This window comes from Corythoichthys intestinalis, chromosome 13 (genome assembly GCF_030265065.1).
Source record: "Corythoichthys intestinalis isolate RoL2023-P3 chromosome 13, ASM3026506v1, whole genome shotgun sequence".
Lineage (NCBI taxonomy): Eukaryota > Metazoa > Chordata > Actinopteri > Syngnathiformes > Syngnathidae > Corythoichthys > Corythoichthys intestinalis.
The window spans coordinates 21,427,295-21,451,026 of record NC_080407.1 but is presented as its reverse complement, the minus strand read 5'-3'; the positions used below and the strand labels follow the sequence as shown (position 1 = coordinate 21,451,026).

The window sequence follows — 23,732 nt, the reverse complement described above, 5'->3', positions numbered from 1 at the left end:
ATTTGCTTCAGCTTTTGACACCAATCTGTAGAAAAATCATGTTCTCACGATGCAATTTGAATTGGCTCTGGAAAATATGGTCCCATTTTACAATAAGGGTTCCTTATTTAACATTAGTTAATGCCTTTTTAAACAATAATCTTTCTGTAAAATTATGATAATTTATATTAGCCCTTATCTAACAATAAAAAATATATTAACTAACATTGGTAATGCATTACCAGACTAATGGTTAAGTACCAAAGTGTATTTTTTGCATCTAACTGTGAAGATGTCACCTCAAATAATGTTTTGTTTTCAATCAAATATGCACAAATCTCTGGTTATGATTGCTTCAACATCATTGATTTGAACTAATTAATGGTCCCATTTATTTGCTACCCAGAGGTTACATGTGGTCCAGTTTACAATGAGGGTCCCAAAAGCATTCAGTAATGGTTAATGATTTCTTAGTTAAGGGACACTTGTGCTACACTTTACAAAAAGGGTCCAGAAAGTATTCATTAGTAGTTAACTATGGTGAAGCAATACTAATGAGGCACCAGTATTTATATTTTAAGATTAATAATAGGTAACTAACTTTAAATAACACTATACTTAGTTAGGTTCGCAGCACCAAATGACTCACGGAGCAATGTTTCCAAATTTTGTAGAACACTTACTCGGACCAGTATGCATCAATAATTGTGTAATAATGCACTGAAGTATATGTGAATTAATGTTAAGTATTGCATTATTTTTATTGTTTTAATAGTACTTCACCATGAGTTTAGTTACTCTCTTGTTATGCATGAACTAATGTTAGATAAGGGATTATATGAATTATTATAATGTTACGTAATCATTAGTAATTGTCTATAAATGCATTAACTAATGTTAATTAAGGGACCCTTATTGTAAAGTCTTTGCGAAATTATTGTCTAAGTTGTACTTCTACAGTGATTTTTATTGAAAAACATGTAATTTAGATGTTTATTCATGACTAAATAGACCGCTAAATATCGTGTTGCTTGAAATGAAAATGACACAATCGTTCCATTTTTCATCCCTGCTCTGCTGACCGCCAGAAGGCGTTGATGAACGCACTGAATGATTTCTGTGAAGAACTACACCTCCCATGATCCTTTATAGGAGAAATGATAACGCTACAATCACACTGTTGATTTTTTCCCCTATCATGTCCAAATATAGATTAAGTTGTATAAGAGAGACATTTTTATCTTGGAAGAGAAGCTGTAATGTAGGCTGTTTTTGGTTTTTACGTTTAAACTAGGCGGGTTTTACAGTGTGATTGGGCTGGAGGCTGTCTTTCCCATCATGCAATCCTCGTCGGAAATGAAAAAGATATCGACTGACAAAGGTGGAACGTTGTTCTCCTCGGATTTTTTTTTTTCGTCTTGTCTTTTCTCTATTTCAGCCACTTAACTAAACCGAAGCCTCGACGACGTGTCCAGCACGAGCTACATTACGGACTCAAACATCAGTCATCTTCAAGTCTCGGCAGTCGCTGCTATGCGGCCTTCATTAGCCTAGCCTAGCCTAGCTGGCCGGTGTCGGTAAACAATCTGCACTACACCGGCCGCTAACAAAGCTACAAGGCACGTCGTCAAGCGTTCAGAATTCAAGTGAAGAAAATGTTCGCGAGGATCACACCGGCTGCAGTAAAGTTCCAGGAGGAACTTTGCGGAGTAAAAGAGGAGCCTCCACGTCAGCAACACTCGAATGTGTCCAAAATAATGCCCGCAGAGGTTGTTCTTCACAGACTAGAAGGTTGGTTCACTTTGCGTATACTGTACATGACAGATGTGTTTATGATTCATTTTTAATCTTAAAAAGTAGTGCTGTCAAGGGATTGGAATTTTTCATTCCCATTATACCACTTATAGACCCTACCCACGAGACGTGACAACTCCTTCCTCCTGACTGGTGCCGCCCAATTGTCCGTCAACACATCATGTTTACCTGTTACGGCTACGTACATTCTTCCTATTTACTACGTGTTTTTCTGCTCGTTAACATTAATAATCAAAATGGTGAAGGCGTGTGTGGCGGTCGGTTGCAATAACAGAGAAGATAGACGGAGAGACTAGAAGTTCTACCGGATTCCGAGAGACCCGGAGAGGAGAGCGAGATGGGCTGCTGCAATTCGACGAGAAAACTGGGCTCCAAACGATTACCACAGATTATGTAGTAGTCATTTTATATCTGGTAAGATGCATTTAATATATATTTAGAGGGTTTTGGGCTGACAACCACAATTAAGATCATTGCTAGGCTAATCGCCGACAACATACATGTATGTATGTAGTGAGAGGGCTATCGCTAAACCATATAAACATTAAAAGCCCTAACTCCATTGACAAACGACATGAAATACATTAGACTTGACAGTGGATGTTAGCAATAACAAAAGATTTTGAATTGAAAATTTCGTAACTCACCTTTCCAAGCACAAGATAGATTCGTGCCGAATTTTCGTGGACGAGGACCTGTTTCACCCAACCAGCAACGAAGTATTTATAAGCCTCCAAGCTCTTAAAGTTTTTCAAACTTTCGTAAGAATAGGCTGATTTTGTGTGGACAAGATAGTTGTACATATCAGGGTAGCTAGCAGATGTCAGGCAAATACGGCGGAGACAGCTGGTCGAAAAACATCGATTTAGGCATCAAATGTGGATCTGGCGAATGGATAAACTGAAGCTTTTCCACATAACGCCTTTTATGCAACGCATCAAGTGAGTTTACGGCATCCGAAAGCACCGGGTCTTCCATGAAATGCATTATAAATTGCTCGATCAATTGAGACCATTGATAATACAGACACAAAATGACGGACAAGGGGGCGGAACCATACAGCGAGCACGTCATTTTGTGACGTCGGTGGGTAGGGTCTATAGCCGTTAATGGTGAAAAAATCGTGTAGTGTCACCCCGAACCATTTTTAACATTGTTTTTTTGTGTATATATTAGACATGTGCCGGTTACCGGTTTCACGGTTTACCGTGGTGTGAAAACGTCGCGGTTTCAAAACCACTAAAATTTTCCGTCATACCTTAGTACGGTATTCGCTATTTTTCATGTGCCAAAATGCAGCAGAAGTGGCTTGGTGCAGCACCGCTCACCCCTTCCTGTTTGTTGCCGTGAGTGTCACTAAACAGCCAGCAAACCCAAAAGCAAATCCTCCAAACACAAGGCGTACTTTTCTTCAATTTATTGAGCTCTCAAATCGTGGTGAAATATACAAATAAATACATTTAAAACGCTGTACAATTGTATTTTTCCATGTGTGATTAGGTTCAACAGGATAGCAGTAGCTCCATTAAAAAGTTCGCCAAAAACAAAACACACATTTTCCTTTCAAATTCAATATACAAACTAACTAAAACTTACAAAGACGAATGTTAGCCTAGGCTAAACTGGGAAAGCAGCTTCTTTTATGTCTCACAGCCGCTGAGTGAGAGAAAAGCTTGAATGCAGGGGGGAAGAAAAAGAAACGCGTCAAAGATCGCTAATTGAGAGAGGAGGTCTCGCTCCTCACTTTTTTTTTTCTTTTTTTTAGATGAAACCTTTCCTCAACAATATTTACATTTTAACAAATTTATAAAACTAACTTATACATTTTTAACTAACTTATTAACTTATGAATGCTTTGTTCTTTTTAACACAAAGGCATGGCATCATGTAGACTAGAGTTGACACAGTGGCTGAAAATTGTGAAACTTCACTTGAGCTTCCCCCCTAAAAAAAAAAGTCATACAGTATATATTTTTAATTTTATTTAGAAGTGTTTTTACTTTTTATAGCAATTATTTTGTTCTTACTCTAAAATTGAGCAACTTGAGCTGTGGCTGTGGGTATAGTCTAGGTTCTATTTATTTTAATTTTATATAATATTTGTTATTTTTTGTTTATTTATTTTCACATTATATTCATGTTCCAATTTGCAAATATGTTTTGAAAAAAATCCTGTTCAATGGATTTTTTGTTTTTTTAACCCATACATCTCAAAATTTTGGAGCTATAATTGCAATACCGTGATACCGTGAAACCGCGGTATTTTTGCTCACGGTTATCGTACCGTGAAAATCTCATACCGGCACATGCCTAGTATATATGTAATATCAATCAGTTAATATGAATCCCTAGAAATACATATGTTATCAATAAAACATTACAAAACAGCCTGAAAGATGTCAATAGAATATTAATAGCATACTCAAAATTACGTATAAATATAATGACGATGTCCCGATCGCATATTTTTGCAGCCGAGTCTGAGTCCGAGTCACCCGGTTTTGAGGATCTGCCGATAGCGATTACTGATCTGATACCGAAAAAGGTTTAAACATAATACCGTCCCACCAAGCCTCCTTCATAATGTGAATAACTTTCCAACAAGAATAACATAGACAAAAGCATGTCTTTATTAAATGCTTCATTGAGTGAGCATACTCAAATCCACTCATGCTGAGATGTTCACTCTGCTGAGAACAGCCTCTCATAAGTCAATAAAGATTTATGTTTGCATTGATCATTTAGCCTATCAATTAATTAGGTTCATATTGGTGAGAAATGTAACCCTGAGCCCCGTTCACCCAATCTGTTTGATCTTATTCATGTCCTATCCCCTGTTATACTGTTCCGATCAATATTGAGACCAAACCTACGCCCTTGTAATGGACCCGTTTCAAGGAGTAGGAGGAAATTCTAATTACCGTGTAAAGAGTTTTACTTAATTTCGGTGAGAAGGTGAATAGTTTATTTCACTACATTTCCACACAAACGCACATCGAGGTACCATTTAGCTTAGCAAGGTGAGGTATGAGAGTCATTTATCGAGTGTCACAGACCTATTGAAAAAAATAGCACATTTATCCAGGTTTCGTCAGCCGTGATTGTGTATGTCCGTCCGCCGAAACAGCCTGATAGCACAGATTTAAGTACGCCTGCCCCTCTGCTATTGAATCCGTTGTTGACATTAGCGCGGCGGGGCTGTGAAAATAGAGCAAGGCTCTATTTTGGGCCCGTCTCTCGGCGCAATTTCATTCAAACAAGACGGCCGTCCACCGCTCACTTTCGCCGAAAAGTCCGATCCAAAATACTGTTATGCGCCGGATGGGGGGAGGGTGGGGGGGGTGGGGAGAAGGACAGAAGTCTGTATTGGCTTGCCAACTTTATCGTGGCAACAATAATAAAGAATAACAAAAACAAAATAACAGCGGGCTGCCGCGACATGCGACCATTATCTCTCGCTATCTCGCCCGTTCTCCTCCTCGCTTCCTTCTACGTCACAGCTTCCAGTCCGATCGTCTCTTAAGGGGGCCGCGGGTAGTTACGGACATTAAAATACACAATGAACAGTTTACCTCTGAACCCTTCACACTAGTCCGCCGCTAATTTGAAACGGCCTTAAAAAAAAAGAAAACATCTCTTTGCAAGGCGTGGCGGCTTTTATTTTGGTGTGGCAGGGCGCCACAATCTTTTATCTGTAGGGGAAACCATGCTTTAGAATGCCTTGAGGAAACATTGTACAGGTGGTCGTACTTGCGGACCTCTTTGATGATTTCGCGCTGAAACGGTGTTGTTCCGGAAACAACAGTTAAGCGGACCACTCACAGTCAATTTGCGTCACGTCAAAGTCAGGATTTTGTGGAGGTAAACGTCAGACTACGGCTGAGGGTCAAAAAGGGCTGCCTTGACAGCGTAGGTCCGCCACACAAAAATAAACCCGCCTGAAGCAAATATCAAGTCCCAAAATGTCAGGTGAGTAAGGTGACTATTGACTCAATTGTCTCGCAAATACTATACATTTCAATTTGAATCCTTAAAGAAACAAAATGTATGACTAGTGCCTTCACGCAGCACTCCATTTATGGCTTTTGTTCTGTCTTTACAGTTTTGTTTTGTTTTTTTTTTCCGACCGTCCCTTACCAATTTTAATGTGATCTACAACACTTTAATTCAATTATTCTCATGTAACAATCGATATATTTACTAGGCCTGAACGATATTGAAAAAAAACTATGGTTGCGATTCTACGGGGGTTGCGATAAATTGCGATATTATCCTGTGATATTAATATATATATATATATATATATATATATATATATACAGTGGTACCTCTACATACGAATTTAATTCGTTCCAGGACCTTGTTTGTAAGTCGAAATGGTCGTATGTCGAGCAGGATTTTCCCATAGGAATACATTATAATTCCATTAATTCATTCCAAAGCCTAAAAACATACACTAAATTCTTAATAAATACTGCTGGTACTGTTACAAATGGCAATTAAACATAGAAAAACAAATAAGTTATAAATAAATAATTCAGAATAATATAATAATAATAAGAATAATTATTCCTGTAAATAATGTAACGAATCGGATTCTAATATGGCGGACACTTTTTACTGTCCCTGAACGCACGGCGAAGCTGACGTCTCAGTGAGATAGGTCGGTGCGGTAGAGATAATACTTTTGCTTTCTTGAGAGCAGTCAACTGCTTAAGACAATGGGCGTTTTGTGTTGGATAAGTTCTTAAATAAATGATAAAAACGTGACGAAGCTGGCGATTTCCTTGGCAATGTTACCACAATAATAATTGTCACCTTAACTTATAAATAGTGGCGAACGGTGGTCGGAAGAGGACCATGGAGCTGTATTGTTGAGCCAGTTCAGGGACGTGCACCCCAAGCTCATATTTTTCTATAACTTGCATCTTCATTTCAAAGGTAAGCATAACTTTTTTCCTTGTTTCTCCAACTGTATCAACTTTTTTTGAAAACTGTGTTGATTTCTCACACAAGAAAATCCACCGTGCGTTCGTTTGCAGTGCTGTCATGTCGTCGTATTTCGAGCATGTCGTCGGATGTAGAAACAAATGGAGAGTAAAATTTTACGTCGGATGTCGAAAAGATCGTGTGTCGAAGCGATCGTATGTCGAGGTACCACTGTATATATATATTAGGGCTGTCAAAATTGTCGCATTAACGGGCGTTCATTAATTTTTTTAAATTAATCACGTTAAAATATTTGACGCAATTAACGCAGATGTCCCGCTCAGACAGATTTAAATGACAGTACACTGAAACGCTCACTTGTTGTTATGGAGTTTTGCCGCCCTCTGCTGGCGCTTGAGTGAATGACCATCTCGCATATTGCCTCAAACAGATTACAATGAGGCCGTTTATGGACATTAAGAGTGAAGAGAATGCCACCGGCCGCTTGGGGGCAGCGCCGTTCCATACTCATGTTATATCTTCTAAACGTGGGAGAATTAGTAGTTGTGAGACGTTTATGCTGTATTCACAATGCAATGCAAATGGCTATTTGTGCTCCACACATATTTCGGTAAGTTTTCTTTCTTTTAGTGGCAATTATGTTTCTCTTGTTGTATTTTGGGTAAGATATGTACAACATACAGTGGGGAGAACAAGTATTTGATACACTGCCAATGGGAAAACCCATTGGCAGTGTATCAAATACTTGTTCTCCCCACTGTAAGTATCGTTTAGTGAAAGCACAACAAAAATAATAGTCCTATCTCTCCCCAAAAAAATAATGTTCACAAAAAGAAAAGCACTTCAGTCTATAGTAATGAGGCCCTATTCTGACACAAAGTTAAACAACAATGCAAAATGAACTGTCATTCCATATCAAAATAGCTCTGCAAAATACACGTAAAACTTAGACTCTGGCCACTCTATTTTTATTATTGTTATTTTTATTATTGTTATTATTACATTAACTCTACTTTTGATAGAAAATTTTACAAATTTTATTAAAAGGAAAACATGAAGAGGGGTTTTAATTAGGGCTGTCAAACGATTAAAATTTTTAATCGAGTTAATTACAGCTTAAAAATTAATTAATCATCTATCCAAAAGATTGAATATGTTAATTAAGGAATCCAGCCTGTTTGACGTGTGGAGGGACCTGCATCCACTAGAGAGGGACTATACACACTACTCAGCAACTCACAAAGTTCACTCCAGAATTGACTATTTCTTGATGAATACCACAGAGAGACATCGGGTTAAAGAATGTACCATAGAGACTGCAGACGTATCGGACCACAACGCAATCTATTTGACCATAAATCTGGATAACATAAATAAAAAAACTCTATGGAGATTGAATTTAGGAATTCTAAACAATAAGACAAATGTGGAAGATATAAAGAGAGAAATCAAAGAATGTATTAACATAAATAGAGATAACGAGGTTGCCCCAACAATAGTCTGGGACACTGTCAAAGCAGTAATAAGAGGTCGTCTGATCTCAAGGACATCCTATATAAATAAAATAAAAAGGCTTAAATATGAAAAATCACAACAACAGCTAAGAAAACTAGAAACACAGCAACAAACTGACCATAGTGACGAACTGGCCGAACAAATAAAAATAGTAAAAAAGGACATAGACGATATAGTATCTGAAGAAATGGAGAAGAAATTACGATTTACAAAACAAATATTCTATGAATCCGGACCCAAAGCCACAAAGATTCTGGCAAAGCGTCTCAGAACACAAAAAATTAAACACTCAATACACAAAATCAGGGAACCATCCAGCAATGAAATAATATATGAACCAGACATAATTCAAAAAACCTTCAAAGATTACTATAAAAAGCTGTACTCGTCACCCGAGAATATAAACGAGATGGAGATTGAAAACTATTTGTTAAAACTGGATCTTCCCTCCATAGGTACTACCCAAAACAAAGCTTTAACCTCACCAATAACAAAAGAAGAGCTAGACAAGGCCATCAGTAAACTGAAGAGTAATAAAAGCCCTGGAAGTGATGGGTACCCAAATGAGTGGTATAAAATCTTCAGGCAAGAGGTCTCCTCTTTATTGTTGGAGTCTTTTAACTGGACACTCAAACACGCTGAAATCCCCCCTTCCTGGAATGAAGCAGTCATATCTGTAATCCCCAAGGAAGGTAGAAATAAAGAGTACTGCGAGTCGTACCGACCAATCTCTGTCCTCAATGTCGATTACAAATTATTTACTTCAATAATTTCCAAAAGACTGGAACTTTTACTGCCAGAGCTGATAGAGGGAGACCAGACAGGTTTCATAAAAGGCCGACAAACCCAAGATAATATTAGAAGGACAATACAACTAATAGATACAATTAATAAACAAAAACTAAGTGCAGTCTTAATCAGCCTTGACGCAGAGAAGGCCTTTGATCGCGTCAGCTGGCCCTTTCTTTTCTCTGTTTTGGGGAGGATGGGTTTCAACAGTCAATTCATTAAATGTATCCAATCCCTCTATAATGAGCCAACTGCCAGAATTAAGATCAACGGCACCTTAACAGATAATTTTACACTTTATAGAGGCACCCGGCAGGGATGTTGTCTGAGCCCCACTCTATTTGCTCTTTTCATAGAGCCACTGGCCCAGGAAATTAGACAGAATGACGAACTTAAAGGAATTACAATAGCACAAGAAGAACATAAAATAGGATTATTTGCTGACGATATAGTCACGTACTTAAAAAATCCAGACTCAGCATTTCCCAAACTTCTGTCAGTCCTGGATAATTTTGGCCAGAAATCTGGGTACAAACTAAATATAACTAAAACACAGGTCCTGTGTGTGAACTACACACCGAGCAGCTCCATCAGACAGAAATATAAATTAAAATGGGACTTGGGAAATATAAAATATCTTGGAGTCTTTATTACACAAGACCTGAATAAGCTATATGAGATAAATTACCATAAAATCAACAACAACATACAGAAAGACCTGTCAAAATGGCTATCAATAACTTCAGATTTCAGCTCAAGAATAGAGGCAATAAAGCTGAATATACTACCTAGACTGTTGTACCTATTCCTCTCTCTACCGGTTCGGATCCCAGACTCTCAATTTACAGCATGGGATAAGCAGATCTCGCGATTCATTTGGGAAGGCAAAAGACCTAGAGTCAAATTCAAAACACTCCAACTAGAGAAACTAAATGGAGGCCTTGCGTTACCCAATTTAAGAGAATACTTTTATGCTGCTCAGTTGAAATACATGGTATGTTGGTGTTCTCCAGAATATTATGCTAAATGGAAAAATATAGAACTCACCCAGAACAAAAGTTTACCTCAGACCAGGTTAGGAGGAAAACACTACAGACACCAGGAGGACGACAACTTCACTCTTTCCGAAACACTAAAAACTTGGACGGACATAGTTAGAAAATATAAACTTGAAGGGGACTGCAGGTTATTGCTATGGCCCTCACAGACAACTCTTTTCAGACCAGGACAAACTGACAAAACCTTTACAACATGGACAGATAGAGGTATCACAGCCATATGCACACTGACAGAAGGTAACATTTTTAAATCATTTGAAAAGGTTAAAAACGAATTTGAACTAGAAAACAAAGACTTGTTTCGTTTCTTACAACTCAGACACTTTTTTGATACACAAGTGAAAACTGTTATATCATCAGAGAGCAATGTGCTGGTTAAAATGATGACGGATGCCTATAAGGAAATGCCTTCCAAAGCTGTCTCTAAACTATACACATGCCTACAGAAATGTAATGGCAACACTTCACTGTATATAAAATCTAAATGGGAAGGTGAATTGCAGACCAAAATTTCAGAGTGTGATTGGAGTCTATTATGCAAAACACAACACAGCTCTACAAGCTCCAAACGCTGGCAGGAGTTTGGCTGGAAAAATCTGACACGTTTCTTTATCACGCCTCAAATTAAAAGCAAACAGACTGGACTACAACAAAAATGTTGGAGACAATGTGGAAGCTATAACGCCAATCACAGTCATATTTTCTGGTCATGTGCCAAACTACAATCTTTCTGGGATGATAGTATTGGACTTTTGGAGGACATCTTAAATTATAAGGTTCCCAGGGACCCACGGGTTCTGTATCTGGGATTGATCCCAGAAGGAGTTGTTATGAAAGAAGATAGGTACCTCTTCAAAATAATGATTGTCGCCTATAAGAAGGCCATTACAAGAAACTGGTTAAAAAGTGATGCTCCACAAACAGGACACTGGATGGACATTATGGAGGAGATCTACGTGATGGAGAAAATGACCTTTCATCTGCGAATCAAAGCAGGTGACTTTACGCAAAACTGGAGAAAATGGACATTATTCAAAGACAAAGACAATGCTCACTCAACTAAATGAGAATTTATATTCCCCCCTTGTACTATTTTATTTTGTTATTTTATGTTAGTTTGTACTGTCCTTGTTCCTGTTGTTCATATATATATGTTAGTTTGTACTGTCTTTGTTCCTGTTGTTCATATATATATATAAAAATAACAAAATAAAGAGTTTAAAAAAATAATAATAATAATAATTAATCATAATTAATCGCAATTCAAACCATCTATATAATATGCCATATTTTTCTGTAAATTATTGTTGGAATGGAAAGATAAGACACAAGATGGATATATATATTCAACATGCGGTACATAAGGACTGTATTTGTTTATTATAACAATAAATCAACAAGATGGCATTAACATTATTAACATTCTGTTAAAGTGATCCACGGATAGAAAGACTTGTAGTTCTTTATGAAAAATGCTAGTACAAGTTATAGAAATTTTATATTAAAACCCCTCTTAATGTTTTCGTTTTGATAAAATTTGTAAAATTTTAAATCAAAAAATAAAGTAGTAGCCCGCCATTGTTGATGTCAATAATTACTTACACTATAAAATCTGCCGCACCCAAACGCCAGCAGAGGGCAGCAAAACTCCGCAAAACAAAATTAACAAGTGGGCCTTTCACTCTACTGTGATTTAAATCTGTCTGAGCTGGGCAAGTGCGTTAATTGCGTCAAATATTTTAACGTGATTAATTTAAAAAATTAATTAACGGCCGTTAACGTGATAATTTTGACAGCCCTAGTTTTAATATTAAATTACTATAACTTGTAACTATAACATTTATCGTTTAAGAACTGCAAGTCTTTCTATCCGTGGATCACTTTAACAGAAAGAATGTTAATGCCATTTGTGGATTTATTGTTACAATAAACAAATAGAGTCCTTATGTACAGTATGTTGTATGTATATATCCGTTTTGTGTCTTATCTTTCCATTCCAACAATAATTTACAGAAAAATATGGCATATTTTAGAAATGGTTTGAATTGCGATTAATTACGATTAATTAATTTTTAAGCTGTAATTAACTCGATTAAAATTTCTAATCGTTTGACAGCCCTAATATATATATATACATTTAAGAAATTTTCACTAGACTACTTGAATAGCTGTTTGGAAATACTTTGGATGACACACTGTGACCACAGTGTATTCATATAATACCATTTAATTTGTGAATGATGAAGATTGCTGCATGAAGGGATCCAGGAAGCCATGTCTGAACAAAATAGATGATTTATTGAACATTTTATTTTACACTTCAACAGCAGCAAATACATTAAATGACAAATAAAAGAGCAGGTGCATTCGTCCCCCGAGTTGTTCACAAAATATAACAATAAATATAAACTTCTGTAAAATAACAACAAAGTTGTAAACATATTTGAACAAAAATATTAAATATGACAAATAAAAGAGCAGGCACAATAGTCCCGTGTTGTTCCCAAACTATAACAATAAATAAAAACCTTAGTAAAACAACAACAAAGTTGTTAAACATATTTGAATTTAAATATTAAATCTGACAAATAAAAGTGCAAGTGCATTAGTCCCCTGAGTTGTATACACAAAATATAGCAATATAAAACTGCAAAATAGCAACAGAGTTGTAAAAATCTTTAGACAAAAATTTTAAATATCAAAAAAATATGTTGTGCTGTGCCTTTGAGTTATTTGAAAAATACAATTTACAATAAATTTAAATATAAAAGAAACAAACTGAATTGAACTTGTAAAAATTTGAACTGAATAACTGTAAATAGCTGTGATGAATAACAGAACCATTTTAACTCCCAAATTTCCTGCCTTTCTGATAGCTGTCACAGGAATAAAAAGAAGAAAAGACATTCCTGCAGCTGTGTTATGTATTTGTCTGCATATAGGCCACCTTCCTTGCTCAGCAATTCTCAACTGTTTCTCATACGTTTTTGGGCAAGACTACTGGTTTAACCACCATTGCGAGCTTGAGACAAGAACGTTGGCACGTAACAATGTTCCCACTTGTACTAAAAAGCTTCTCTGATGGGGAGCTCATACCAGGAATGCATAGATACTTGCGTTTCAAATGGTCCAACATGTTCGACATATTACTTCTTGTTGAGGCAACCACGGCGAGGCACTGTCGACAGGGCTGTTTTTTGTTCCTTATCCTCTTGTCGATAGCCAAAATACTTCCAAATTTCGGATGTTGACATTCTTTTCGTCCTCCCTCCGCTCTGCTGTTCAGCCCCTCCACTGCACTGTAGCAGGAGGAGGGGCCTATGACTGCTTAGCTGGAGGGAAAGAGCCGTACAGCCACTCTCCTTCCCCAAATGAATTTTTTGTGGATTAAAAAAAAAATAAGAAGAAAACTATCGCACGTCCTTGCGAAGGGACAGTTGCGCATGTGCACATCGCGATGGCGATATTTCAACGATATATCGGTCAGGCTTAATATTTACCAATCGAAAATGGAGAAACGATCTTTCATTAACATCCGACTTGGATGGAATATTTATAAGGAAGGATTATTTCTGAAACAGTAGATATTTTGGGGACAGATCATGGCAAATAAAGAAATAAAACTTGGCTCATGTGTGATAATGGTCTTGGTCTTGCAGATGTCAGGCTAGTGCATCGTCCTGAACGCCAGGAGTGTGCTCACATGAAAGAAGAAGAGGAGGAAGAGTCGCCATACGTCAAGAACGTGGAGGAAGAATTCGTCCACATTAAAGAGGAGTGTCTCATTAGAGTTGAGAACCCCCACTTTGAGGAGCAGCAGCAACGTTATCCCCTCAAAAAGGAGGACGACGACCAGCCATATGTTAAAGTGGAGGTGGTGGACATCCCCAAGTGGACCGATGAGACCTTGAAGGGTGAAGATGGAGATCCGAGTGAGGCCAGCAGAGGGGCGGAGCTTCTGAGTGGCAGCAGTTCAAAAGAAGGATTCCAAGCAGACAACCTCATCGCTCGACCATCAGAAAGTGACGACTTCACATCACGCTCGCTGTTCTGTGAGTATTATGGTATTCAAATTGAGGGGAATGCGGGGATCTTTCTGAAGAACTGTCATTTTGTGGCATTCGTTCAATCCATTTAGTCTTTATGCGATAGTGTGTCCAGTCCGTGTTGTTTGACTATAATACTTACTCATTATGACGTCGGCACATCAGGGCGGGTTTAAGGTGCAATGCATGTGTGTCTAAACTCATGAAATGGAAGCGCGTATAGAGTGACCATCTACAGAACATGCATGTGTGAAAGACGAGCACGTGGCGGAAAACACTCAGGTGGCTTAAAGTTCCATTCTTAGACCCCCAATTTCGCCAAATTTAAAAAAAATGTCAACATGGATGTGTGATACATCATTGGAAAGTTCAAAATAACAACGTTTTGGACACCCAGACTGGTACATATTAAATAACACTTCAAATTAGATTTTGCAGCTGAAAACTTATTGGGATGATGCCATTGTCATCATGGACCTTCTGGACCTTCCAGTGGAGTGTGGGAAAACACGTAGACAAAAATGGGAATTTCCTAAAAAATACAATGATTACCAGCTGTAAATCGAGACAGGCTTTCGAGCTGCCACATTTAGATTACCCGGACATATTGAATTACCTGATAAACATGAGGAGTACTTACACCCACCAAACTTTAAAAGCCTTCAAATGCCTTGAGGGCTAGAAATACTTCGTAGCAGGATTTGTCAAGGAGCTTTGATTGGCGAAAAACATGTCAGATGTTTACATTGCCGTCAGTAAGGTGAGTACATTTTTCATGCACATTGCTCACAAGTACAGTGGATTAATTTTAAGCAGTTAAATCCTTACAGAGTGGCCGTAGCCCAGGTTTGGATGGTTTTCCGTCTGAGTTCTATAAAATGTTTTTGAAGTCATTAGCTCCATATTTGTTGGAGGTGTTTACCGAGGCCTTTTAGCTTGGCGCTCTCCCCCAAATGCTAAATCAGGCATGTATCTCCGATTCTCATTCTAGCCCATTAAAATGCAGCTTTTACTGGGTTTTCAATGTTGTGTACAACCACTCAACCGAAGCTCGGTCAGAGGCCTTTTTGGCCTTAGATGCTGCGGAGGCCTTTGACTGAGTGGAATGGGATTATTTTTTTTTTTGTTTGGGAAAATTTGGGTTTGGAACAAAATTTGCATCTTGGATTAGGTCTCTGTACTCGTCTTCACAAGCGTGAGTTAGAACTAATAATACTAATTCCGAATATTTTCATTTATCTCGATCTACCAGGCAGGGCTGTCCCTTAAGCCCACTGTTTTTTGCGGTGGCCATAGAACCACTTTCAGCTGCACTGAAATGTCACCCTGAACTATGTTGTAAAGTGCGACATGGTGTGGAGCTGAAAGTTTGACTAGGGCTGGGCGATATGGCCTTAAACATGTATCACGATAAATTGAGCAGATTTATCTCGATAACGATAAATGACGATAAATTCGCCCAAGCGGACTGTTATATAATTTGAAAATCTGAATCAATGCATGAAATACAGATTAACTATTTCTTGATTTATTTACCAGCATTCAATTTGATATACTGTATTTAACAATTGTACATGCAGTCTAAACATTATGTTTATAAAAATGTATTGTAAGCAATAAGAATTCAAGTATGAACATTTATAACAGCGTGTATGACTTGAACAATGTACATTGTCAAAATCAATATGCCTGTGCAAACATGTCATTGTAACACAAATGACTTGCAGCTTGAACAGTACACTTCAAAAAGACAACTTATTGTTAATGGCTGTTGTGACATAATTATTAAATACAAGTGTTTACTTTGTGGTTTAAGGGTTTTTTTTTCCCCCCAGGGCATTTTTTAATAAATGCACGCACAATAAAAATAGCTGGGGCCATTTCTCGGTCATTATAAGTTTCGCCGTTGGATTGTACTTTATGCTGAATGCTTTACCATCACAAAAGCTATCAGAGGAATCACACACAGATACAAAATAACGCCACATAGGAATTGCTAAATGCAGTCCATGCCCAATCCACTCATTAAGTTCAGCCGTTTCGACAAGGTTAGAGCCGCTATCCGACTCCATAACGTTCATTTGTAGCGTTAGCCGCTAGCTAGCGTTAGCCTGGCTACCAGTAGAAAGCACTGAAAGCACCATCTCTGGAAATCGTGAGAACAAAGGAGGACAGCGGGTGAAAGCCCGTCTGGATGCCACCAAGAGTCTACTAAATGTCGGTTGAAAGTTTGGTGACCCTCCCTTAAGCCACACTCCATCACGTTTTGCTTGTAGCGTTAGCTGCTAGCGTTAGCTTACCGGGCTTTTGTTTGATTGGCTTCCTGATGATCATGTGACTCCCTACGTAAGCACATTCACTGCTTTCTTAAAGGGGAATGAACATAGACGAACAACACAGAATCAAAGCGGGATGAAAAGACTATATTTTCTTGTTTTATTAATTTACCGAATTTACCGACATGGTCAAAATTACGTCGGTCATCGTTAAGAATTTCGGTGACGGTAAATTTTCGGTTTACCGCCCTGCTCTAAGTTGGACTTTATGCTGACGATCACCTGTTATTTTTGTCAGACTTATCTCGTTCCATTCCTGAGGCACTTACTGTTTTAAGTGATTTTAGTAAAATCTCATGGTATAAACAGAATCTGGGAAAGGGTGAAATATTTCCTGTAAATCAGCTAGCCAAGGTATATCCATTAGAAACATTGCCATCTAAAGCAAAACCTGATTTAGATACTTATCTTGGAGTTCATGTGGCGGACACATTGAGCAATCTTCGTAAGATGAATTTTAAATCGCTGTTCGCACAGGTCAAACAAGACTTCGAAAGGTGGTCCTTGCTCAATCTTTCTGTTCCAGCTCGGAAAAATTCAGTTAAAATGAACGTTCTTCCTCGATTTCTTTATTTGTTCCAGTGTATTCCGATTTTTCTTCCTCTTTCCTTTTTCAAATTGGTGGACATCCTTATTAGGGATTTTATATGGAATAAAAAGAAACCCAGGTTGCGCTATCAGACACTCCAAAGACCCAAAGAACTAGGTGGAATGGCTCTTCCAAATATTTTATACTATTATTGGGCAGTAAATATTAAGAACTTGACGTATTGGCGCTGCTCTGAGAGTACTGATAGCACCCCATTGTGGCTTGATGTTGAAGCCAACTCAGTTAAACCGGTGATACTGAAATCCCTATTGTTTTCACCGCTCTTGTCATCTACCGGTCGATATTCACAAAATTTTGTTGTATTCTCCTGTCTCATAATTTGGAACCAATTTAGAGCATATTTTGGTCTACAGGCGCCTTCCACTCAGGCTCTAATTTCACCTAATCATGCTTTTCCCCCTTCTCCACTGGATAACACTTTTACTATGTGGTCTAGGCTTGGCATATAAACATTCAAGGACTTATATCTGAATTGAACATTTGCTTCCTTTCAACAGCTATCTGAAAAGTTTTCATTACCTACCTGCCATTTTTTCAAATATCTTCAAATTCGCAGTTATGTTCGCTCACTTTGGCCAAGTTTCCCGACACTCCCTGCGGCCTCTGTCTTAGATACATTTTTTAAAACCTTTGCCTTCTCTAAAGGGTGCAATAACGACAGTTTATTCAAATATTTACAAAATCGGCTCAGACTCCACTTTAAATACCCCTAAGGCGGTATGGGAGTCGGGTTTGGAAATGAGTATACCTTAAGAGGTCTAGAGAGAAATCCTGTGTAGGACACAGGATTTCTCAATTTGTGCTAAACACAGTTTTACTCAATGCAGGATTCTTCACAGAGCACATTATATCAAAACTAGGCTAGCCAAAGTATTTGATGCAGTCTCCTCCACTTGTGATCGATGTAAGCAGGCTCCGGCCAATTATGTACACGTTTTGGTTATGTAATTCTCTAACTGCATTTTGGTCTGACATTTTTGCTGTCCTATCAAAGATCATTTGGATAGACATTGCTCCAAATACCTTGAGTGTTCTATTTGGTGTGGTTCCAGCAGCACGTTTTCTACCCTCTCAGAAAGGGGACCTTATAGCATTTGCAACCTTGCTGGCTAGGAGGCTAATATCTTTTAAGATGGAAGTCTCCAGTCCCACCTCCGCAAGCCAATTGGATCAGAGAGATGTTGTATTTTCTCAGACTTGAAAAAATTAGAATGACAATCTGTGGATTGGCGGAGTCCTTTGAGGACGTCTGGAACCCTTTTTTGTTATGTTAGAAGCACAGAATGCTGTCTTTGTGTAGATGTTTGAACTTTGCCTGGGATATCACCAAATATATATGTATTAGTTTTATTTGATCAGAGCCCTTTTCCCCTTCTAAAAGGTAAACAATAACCATAGATTGTTTTGGAGATATTTGCCGTGGGTAGTAGGGGGGTTGAGGGTGGTTTTTCTTTTGGTGGAAGTGTTTTCGTTCATTTGACTTGGAGTTTTTTTTTGTTTTGTATGTTTGTTTGTTTGTTTGTTTAGTTTTTATGTTTGCAAGAGGGAAAATGCTCAATTGTCGCCTCATTATGCCATGAGACTCTTTGTTAAACAAAGTCTACCAAAAAAAAAAACCTGCGTGCACAACTATCAAATGTCACGCATTGTGAACATATGACTGATACGATGGCACATTTTCATGTCGTTGTCATATCGTTAGACGTAAATTGGTAATCTTTTCATCACGTTCGTTAACGAAATGTTTTCGTTGTCCTCATTGTTGACGAAAACAACACTGCTTGATACCTGAAAATACTTCCAAACCGCGGTCATGTTGGCTGTGAGCCAGGCATTTTTGCAAGACTGCGTGCGTCAGCCAGCATTTTCCTTCTCGCTGTGTTTAAATAACATCATCACAAGAGGACTAAGGTTCTTCACACAATTCAATGGTAAATTTTTGGTCTTCAAAACATTTTTGACCGAAATTGCATTCTCGAAATTGCCATTTTTGGCCGATAGCCTTCGGCGCTGAATTTTCGGTCTCATCTCCATGTTAAAAAATGTCTCTTGTGCCTCAAAATTAAATGACGTGTATTTTTTCACTTTTAGTTTTTGATAAATAATTTTTGAAACCCCACAATGCATTGAATCCACGCAACGTGAACCGCGAAGTCGTCAGGGATCACTTACTCGTACTCGTCTTCTCCAAGTTTTGCACAAATTAAAAGTTCGGCCGATGAGACCGTGGTGGTCCATAAAATATATCAGTGGTTTTCTTGTGTCATGCAGGTTTCAGAAGATTTCTTGGTGCTGAGCCAGAATCTCCTGGTGTAAAAGAGGATGTTGAGCTCCCCCAAATCAAAGAGGAGGAACCAGAGCCCTGTCAACAGAAGGAGAGAGAAGAGCAACTTCCAATCAAAAAGGAGGAGGAGGAGCTGCCATATGGTAAAAAGGAGGAAGACGGGCATATCACCAGTTCTACTGGTGAGCCCTTGAAGAGTGAAGATGGTCTGAGTGAGGCCAGCAGAGCGGCGGAGCCTCCAAGCAGGGGGAGTAGCATCAGCTCAACAGAAGGACTGCAAGCAGACATTTACATTGCTCCATCGGACAGAGATCGCGCCACGTCACACTCAACTTCCAATGATGATGGTCATAAGACATGTTGTGGTGACGACAAACTCTGCAAATGCTCTCAGTGTGGGAAAACCAAGAGCAACTTAAATCAACACACAAGAACCCACACTGGCGAAAAACGTTTTTCCTGCTCAGTTTGTGGTCAAAAATTCACTCAGAAGAGCCACTTAGACAGACACACAAGAACCCACACTGGTAAAAAACCTTTTTCCTGCTCAATATGTGGAAAAAGTTTTGTTCAGAAGGGAGACTTAACAAAACACACAAGAACCCACACTGGCGAAAAACCTTTTTCCTGCTCAGTTTGTAGTCGAAGATTTGCTCAAAAGGAAAACTTAAAAAGTCACGAAAGAACCCACACTGGTGAAAAACCTTTTTCCTGCTCAGTTTGCGGTCAAAGATTCGCTAAAAATGTAAACTTACAAAGTCATGAAAGAACCCACACTGGTGAAAAACCTTTTTCCTGCTCAGTTTGTGGTCAAAGATTCGCTTGGAAAGAATTGTTAGAAAGGCACGAAAGAACGCACACGGGTGAAAAACCTTTTTCCTGCTCAGTTTGTGGTCAAAGATTCGCTCGGAAGGAAAAGTTAGAAAGGCACGAAAGAACCCACACCGGTGAAAAACCTTTTTCCTGCTCAGTTTGCGGTCAAAGATTCGCTCAGAAGGAAAACTTACTAGGTCACGAAAGAACCCACACCGGTGAAAAACCTTTTTCCTGCTCAGTTTGTGGTCAAAGATTCGCTCGGAAGAAAAACTTAACAAGTCACGAAAGAACCCACACTGCCGAAAAACCTTTTTCCTGCTCCGTTTGTGGTCAAAGATTCACTCAAAAAATTAGCTTGAATATACACATAAGAATACACACTGGAGAAAAACCTTTTTCCTGCTCAGATTGTGGAAAGAGATTTGTCCGTAAGGGAGACTTAACAAAACACACAAGAACCCACACCGGTGAAAAACCTTTTTCCTGCTCAGTTTGCGGTAAAAGATTCGCTCACAAGGAAAACTTACTAGGTCACGAAAGAACCCACACCGGTGAAAAACCTTTTTCCTGCTCAGTTTGTGGTCAAAGATTCGCTCGGAAGAAAAACTTAACAAGACACGAAAGAACCCACACTGCCGAAAAACCTTTTTCCTGCTCCGTTTGTGGTCAAAGATTCACTCAAAAAAGTAGCTTGAAAATACACATAAGAATACACACTGGAGAAAAACCTTTTTCCTGCTCAGATTGTGGAAAGAGATTTGTCCGTAAGGGAGACTTAACAAAACACACAAGAACCCACACTGGAGAAAAACCTTTTTCCTGCTCAGTTTGCGGTCAAAGATTCGCTCAGAAGGAAAACTTACTAGGTCACGAAAGAACCCACACCGGTGAAAAACCTTTTTCCTGCTCAGTTTGCGGTCAAAGATTCGCTCAGAAGGAAAACTTACTAGGTCACGAAAGAACCCACACTGCCGAAAAACCTTTTTCCTGCTCCGTTTGTGGTCAAAGATTCACTCAAAAAATTAGCTTGAAAATACACATAAGAATACACACTGGAGAAAAACCTTTTTCCTGCTCAGATTGTGGAAAGAGATTTGTCCATAAGGGAGACTTAACAAAACACACAAGAACCCACACCGGTGAAAAACCTTTTTCCTGCTCAGTTTGTGGTCAAGGATTCTCTCAAAAGCAAAACTTAAAAAGTCACGAAAGAACGCACACTGGTGAAAAACCTTTTTCCTGCTCAGTTTGTGGTCAAAGATTCGCTCGGAAGAAAAACTTAACAAGTCACGAAAGAACCCACACTGCCGAAAAACCTTTTTCCTGCTCCGTTTGTGGTCAAAGATTCACTCAAAAAAGTAACTTGAAAATACACATAAGAATCCACACTGGAGAAAAACCTTTTTCCTGCTCAGATTGTGGTCAAGGATTCGTTCGGAAGGATCGGATTGAGAAACACTTTTGTTTTGGTGTGACAAGCTGTGGCCAATGAATGTTTTACCTGTCATACAGGCTGGCTTCATCAGATTTTGCATGGAGGACAATTGTATTCTGTAGAGCAGGGTTCACTAAATCCGGACCTCAGTGCCACTTTTCGTGTGGTGTTTTCCATGTCTCTCTCCCCTAACACACCTGAATCAAATGATTATGTCATCAGCGACCTCTACAGAAGCCTGATAATGATCCTGATTATTTTGATTCAGGTGTGTTGGAGGAGGGAGACATGGAAAACACGATAGGAAAAGTGGCACCGAGGTCCGGATTTAGTGAACCGTGCTGAAGAGCTTCCTCAAATCCTGTTGAGGCTTGACACTTTTGGTGCCTTACATGTGCTTTGTCTAATCCTTGTATGATGTGCATCCACACTATTGCCAAAAGTATTGGCTCACCCGATTTAACTCTCAAGCGCCATTATATATATATACAAATCAAATACTCTCCCTCTTTCAAACTACACTTTTCACAGATATTTGAAACCGTCGACACCAAATTTAAAAAATTCAAAAGTTATTCTAAAACGCAGCCTCACGAGATGCTTTCATTATTGTTGACTTTAGTGAATTAATAATTAATTTTTATCATTGATTAATTGCTAATTGCAGCTGTTGTCCACCTTTCAGACACAATAGCATCATACAAATGGGTAGTAGTGGCACATATGCTCCTTGGGATCAGAGGTGGGAATCTTTGGGCACCTAACGATTCAATTCCGATTCAGAGGCTCATTTTCAATTATATTTCGATTAATGATGCCCCCCTCCCCCCAACCCGCTTTTAAAGTTTTGTACATCAGTTCCAAAATTTTTTAAAAATCCTCTCTGGCTAAACCAAACTACTATTTCAGTATCAAGTTAACAGTTAAAAACGACAAATAAAATAATCAAGTCCCAATTCTGTATCAGCAGCTTTAAATTACGTTAAATTAATTTGTTGTCAATCAACCGTTAGTTGTTAAAATTGCTCCCGTTATTCCATAATTTCCCTTCTTTCTACTTTCAACGCGTCAAAGTTTTAATACTGTTTCATCATTTAAAGATAGATTCAAGTCAAGATTTTGCTGATTTAGTAGTATTTTAAATAAAAAGTTAATTAGGTTCACTACAACAGAGACAACCGATCGCTTATGAGAAGGCAGGTTTGCTGGAGGTCTCCTTTGATGGCCAAAATAAAAAAAAAACGCTTTGAACGCTTTGATGTCGCAACTGGTACCATCCGAGTGAGATAAGGCCGACTTCCCACCTTCCTCGAACGCAGCCTGGTTACGGGTGGCCGAAGCAGTCCTCTCTATTGTGGTCCAATTACACATCTAAAAAAAAATAGTCCTGCAGAAAAAAATGAATGACTGCAGTTTGGTGTAACATTGTTTTGACCCTATTTGTACTTTGAACAATGATCTGAATTTTGAATTTATTTGACTTTGTCACATCTGTTAATATCGTTTTTTTATTGGCATGCTAGGAAGGGACCATTGACTCGCGCTAGCTTAGCCACCTCGAAGCCCCGAAATGATCAAAACACTTACAAACTACACGGAATTTGTTGAAATCAACTGCAAAGACTAATTAAACCCCCGCTATGAATGGCCGAGTCAAAGCCCAGATCTTAATCCCACTGAGATGCTGTGGGGTGACTTGAAAGGGGCTGTAGACGCAAGAAACCCTTCAAACATCTCACAGTTGAAAGTATTCCGCATTGAGGGGTGGGCAAACTTTCTTCAGACCGATGTCAGGTAAATTGCTACAAAAAGCATCTCACTGAAGTTATTTCAGCCAAAAGGGGTAACACTAGCTATTAGTTGGTAGGGTGTCCTAACTTTTTCCTCAGAATATGCATTTTTCTTGATATATTTGGTCTAATGAGTAAAACAATGTTTGTTGTTGTTGTTGTTTACCCGCAACTAAATCACTTTATTTTCCAGAGATAAAGAAAAACAAGATCAGACATTGATATCTGAACATTTCTTAATAAAGAACTGAATATTTATTGGGGTGCCCTAATTTTTCCACATGACTATGCCTTATCATTAATCTCGCC

At 38.5% G+C, this 23,732-nt stretch overlaps 1 protein-coding gene across 1 annotated transcript; it reads left to right on the top strand.

The window, feature by feature from the left end:
- Nucleotides 1-1,311: 1,311 nt before the first annotated feature.
- On the top strand, nt 1,312-21,919 carry LOC130928014 (zinc finger protein 271-like). Its single transcript, XM_057854188.1, has 3 exons — nt 1,312-1,770; nt 13,766-14,158; nt 19,370-21,919. The coding sequence occupies exons 1-3, from the start codon at nt 1,635-1,637 to the stop codon at nt 21,688-21,690; spliced, it is 2,850 nt and encodes a 949-aa protein (XP_057710171.1). The 5' UTR covers nt 1,312-1,634; the 3' UTR covers nt 21,691-21,919.
- Nucleotides 21,920-23,732: the final 1,813 nt, after the last annotated feature.

Bases quoted from the DNA above. Each gene is read 5' to 3' on its own strand.
- LOC130928014 (XM_057854188.1), top strand. From the start codon at position 1,635: ATGTTCGCGAGGATCACACCGGCTGCAGTAAAGTTCCAGGAGGAACTT. The intron at 1,771-13,765 runs GTTGGTTCACTT...TTGGTCTTGCAG, and splicing joins TGTTCTTCACAGACTAGAAG to ATGTCAGGCTAGTGCATCGT. The intron at 14,159-19,369 runs GTGAGTATTATG...TGTGTCATGCAG, and splicing joins CACATCACGCTCGCTGTTCT to GTTTCAGAAGATTTCTTGGT.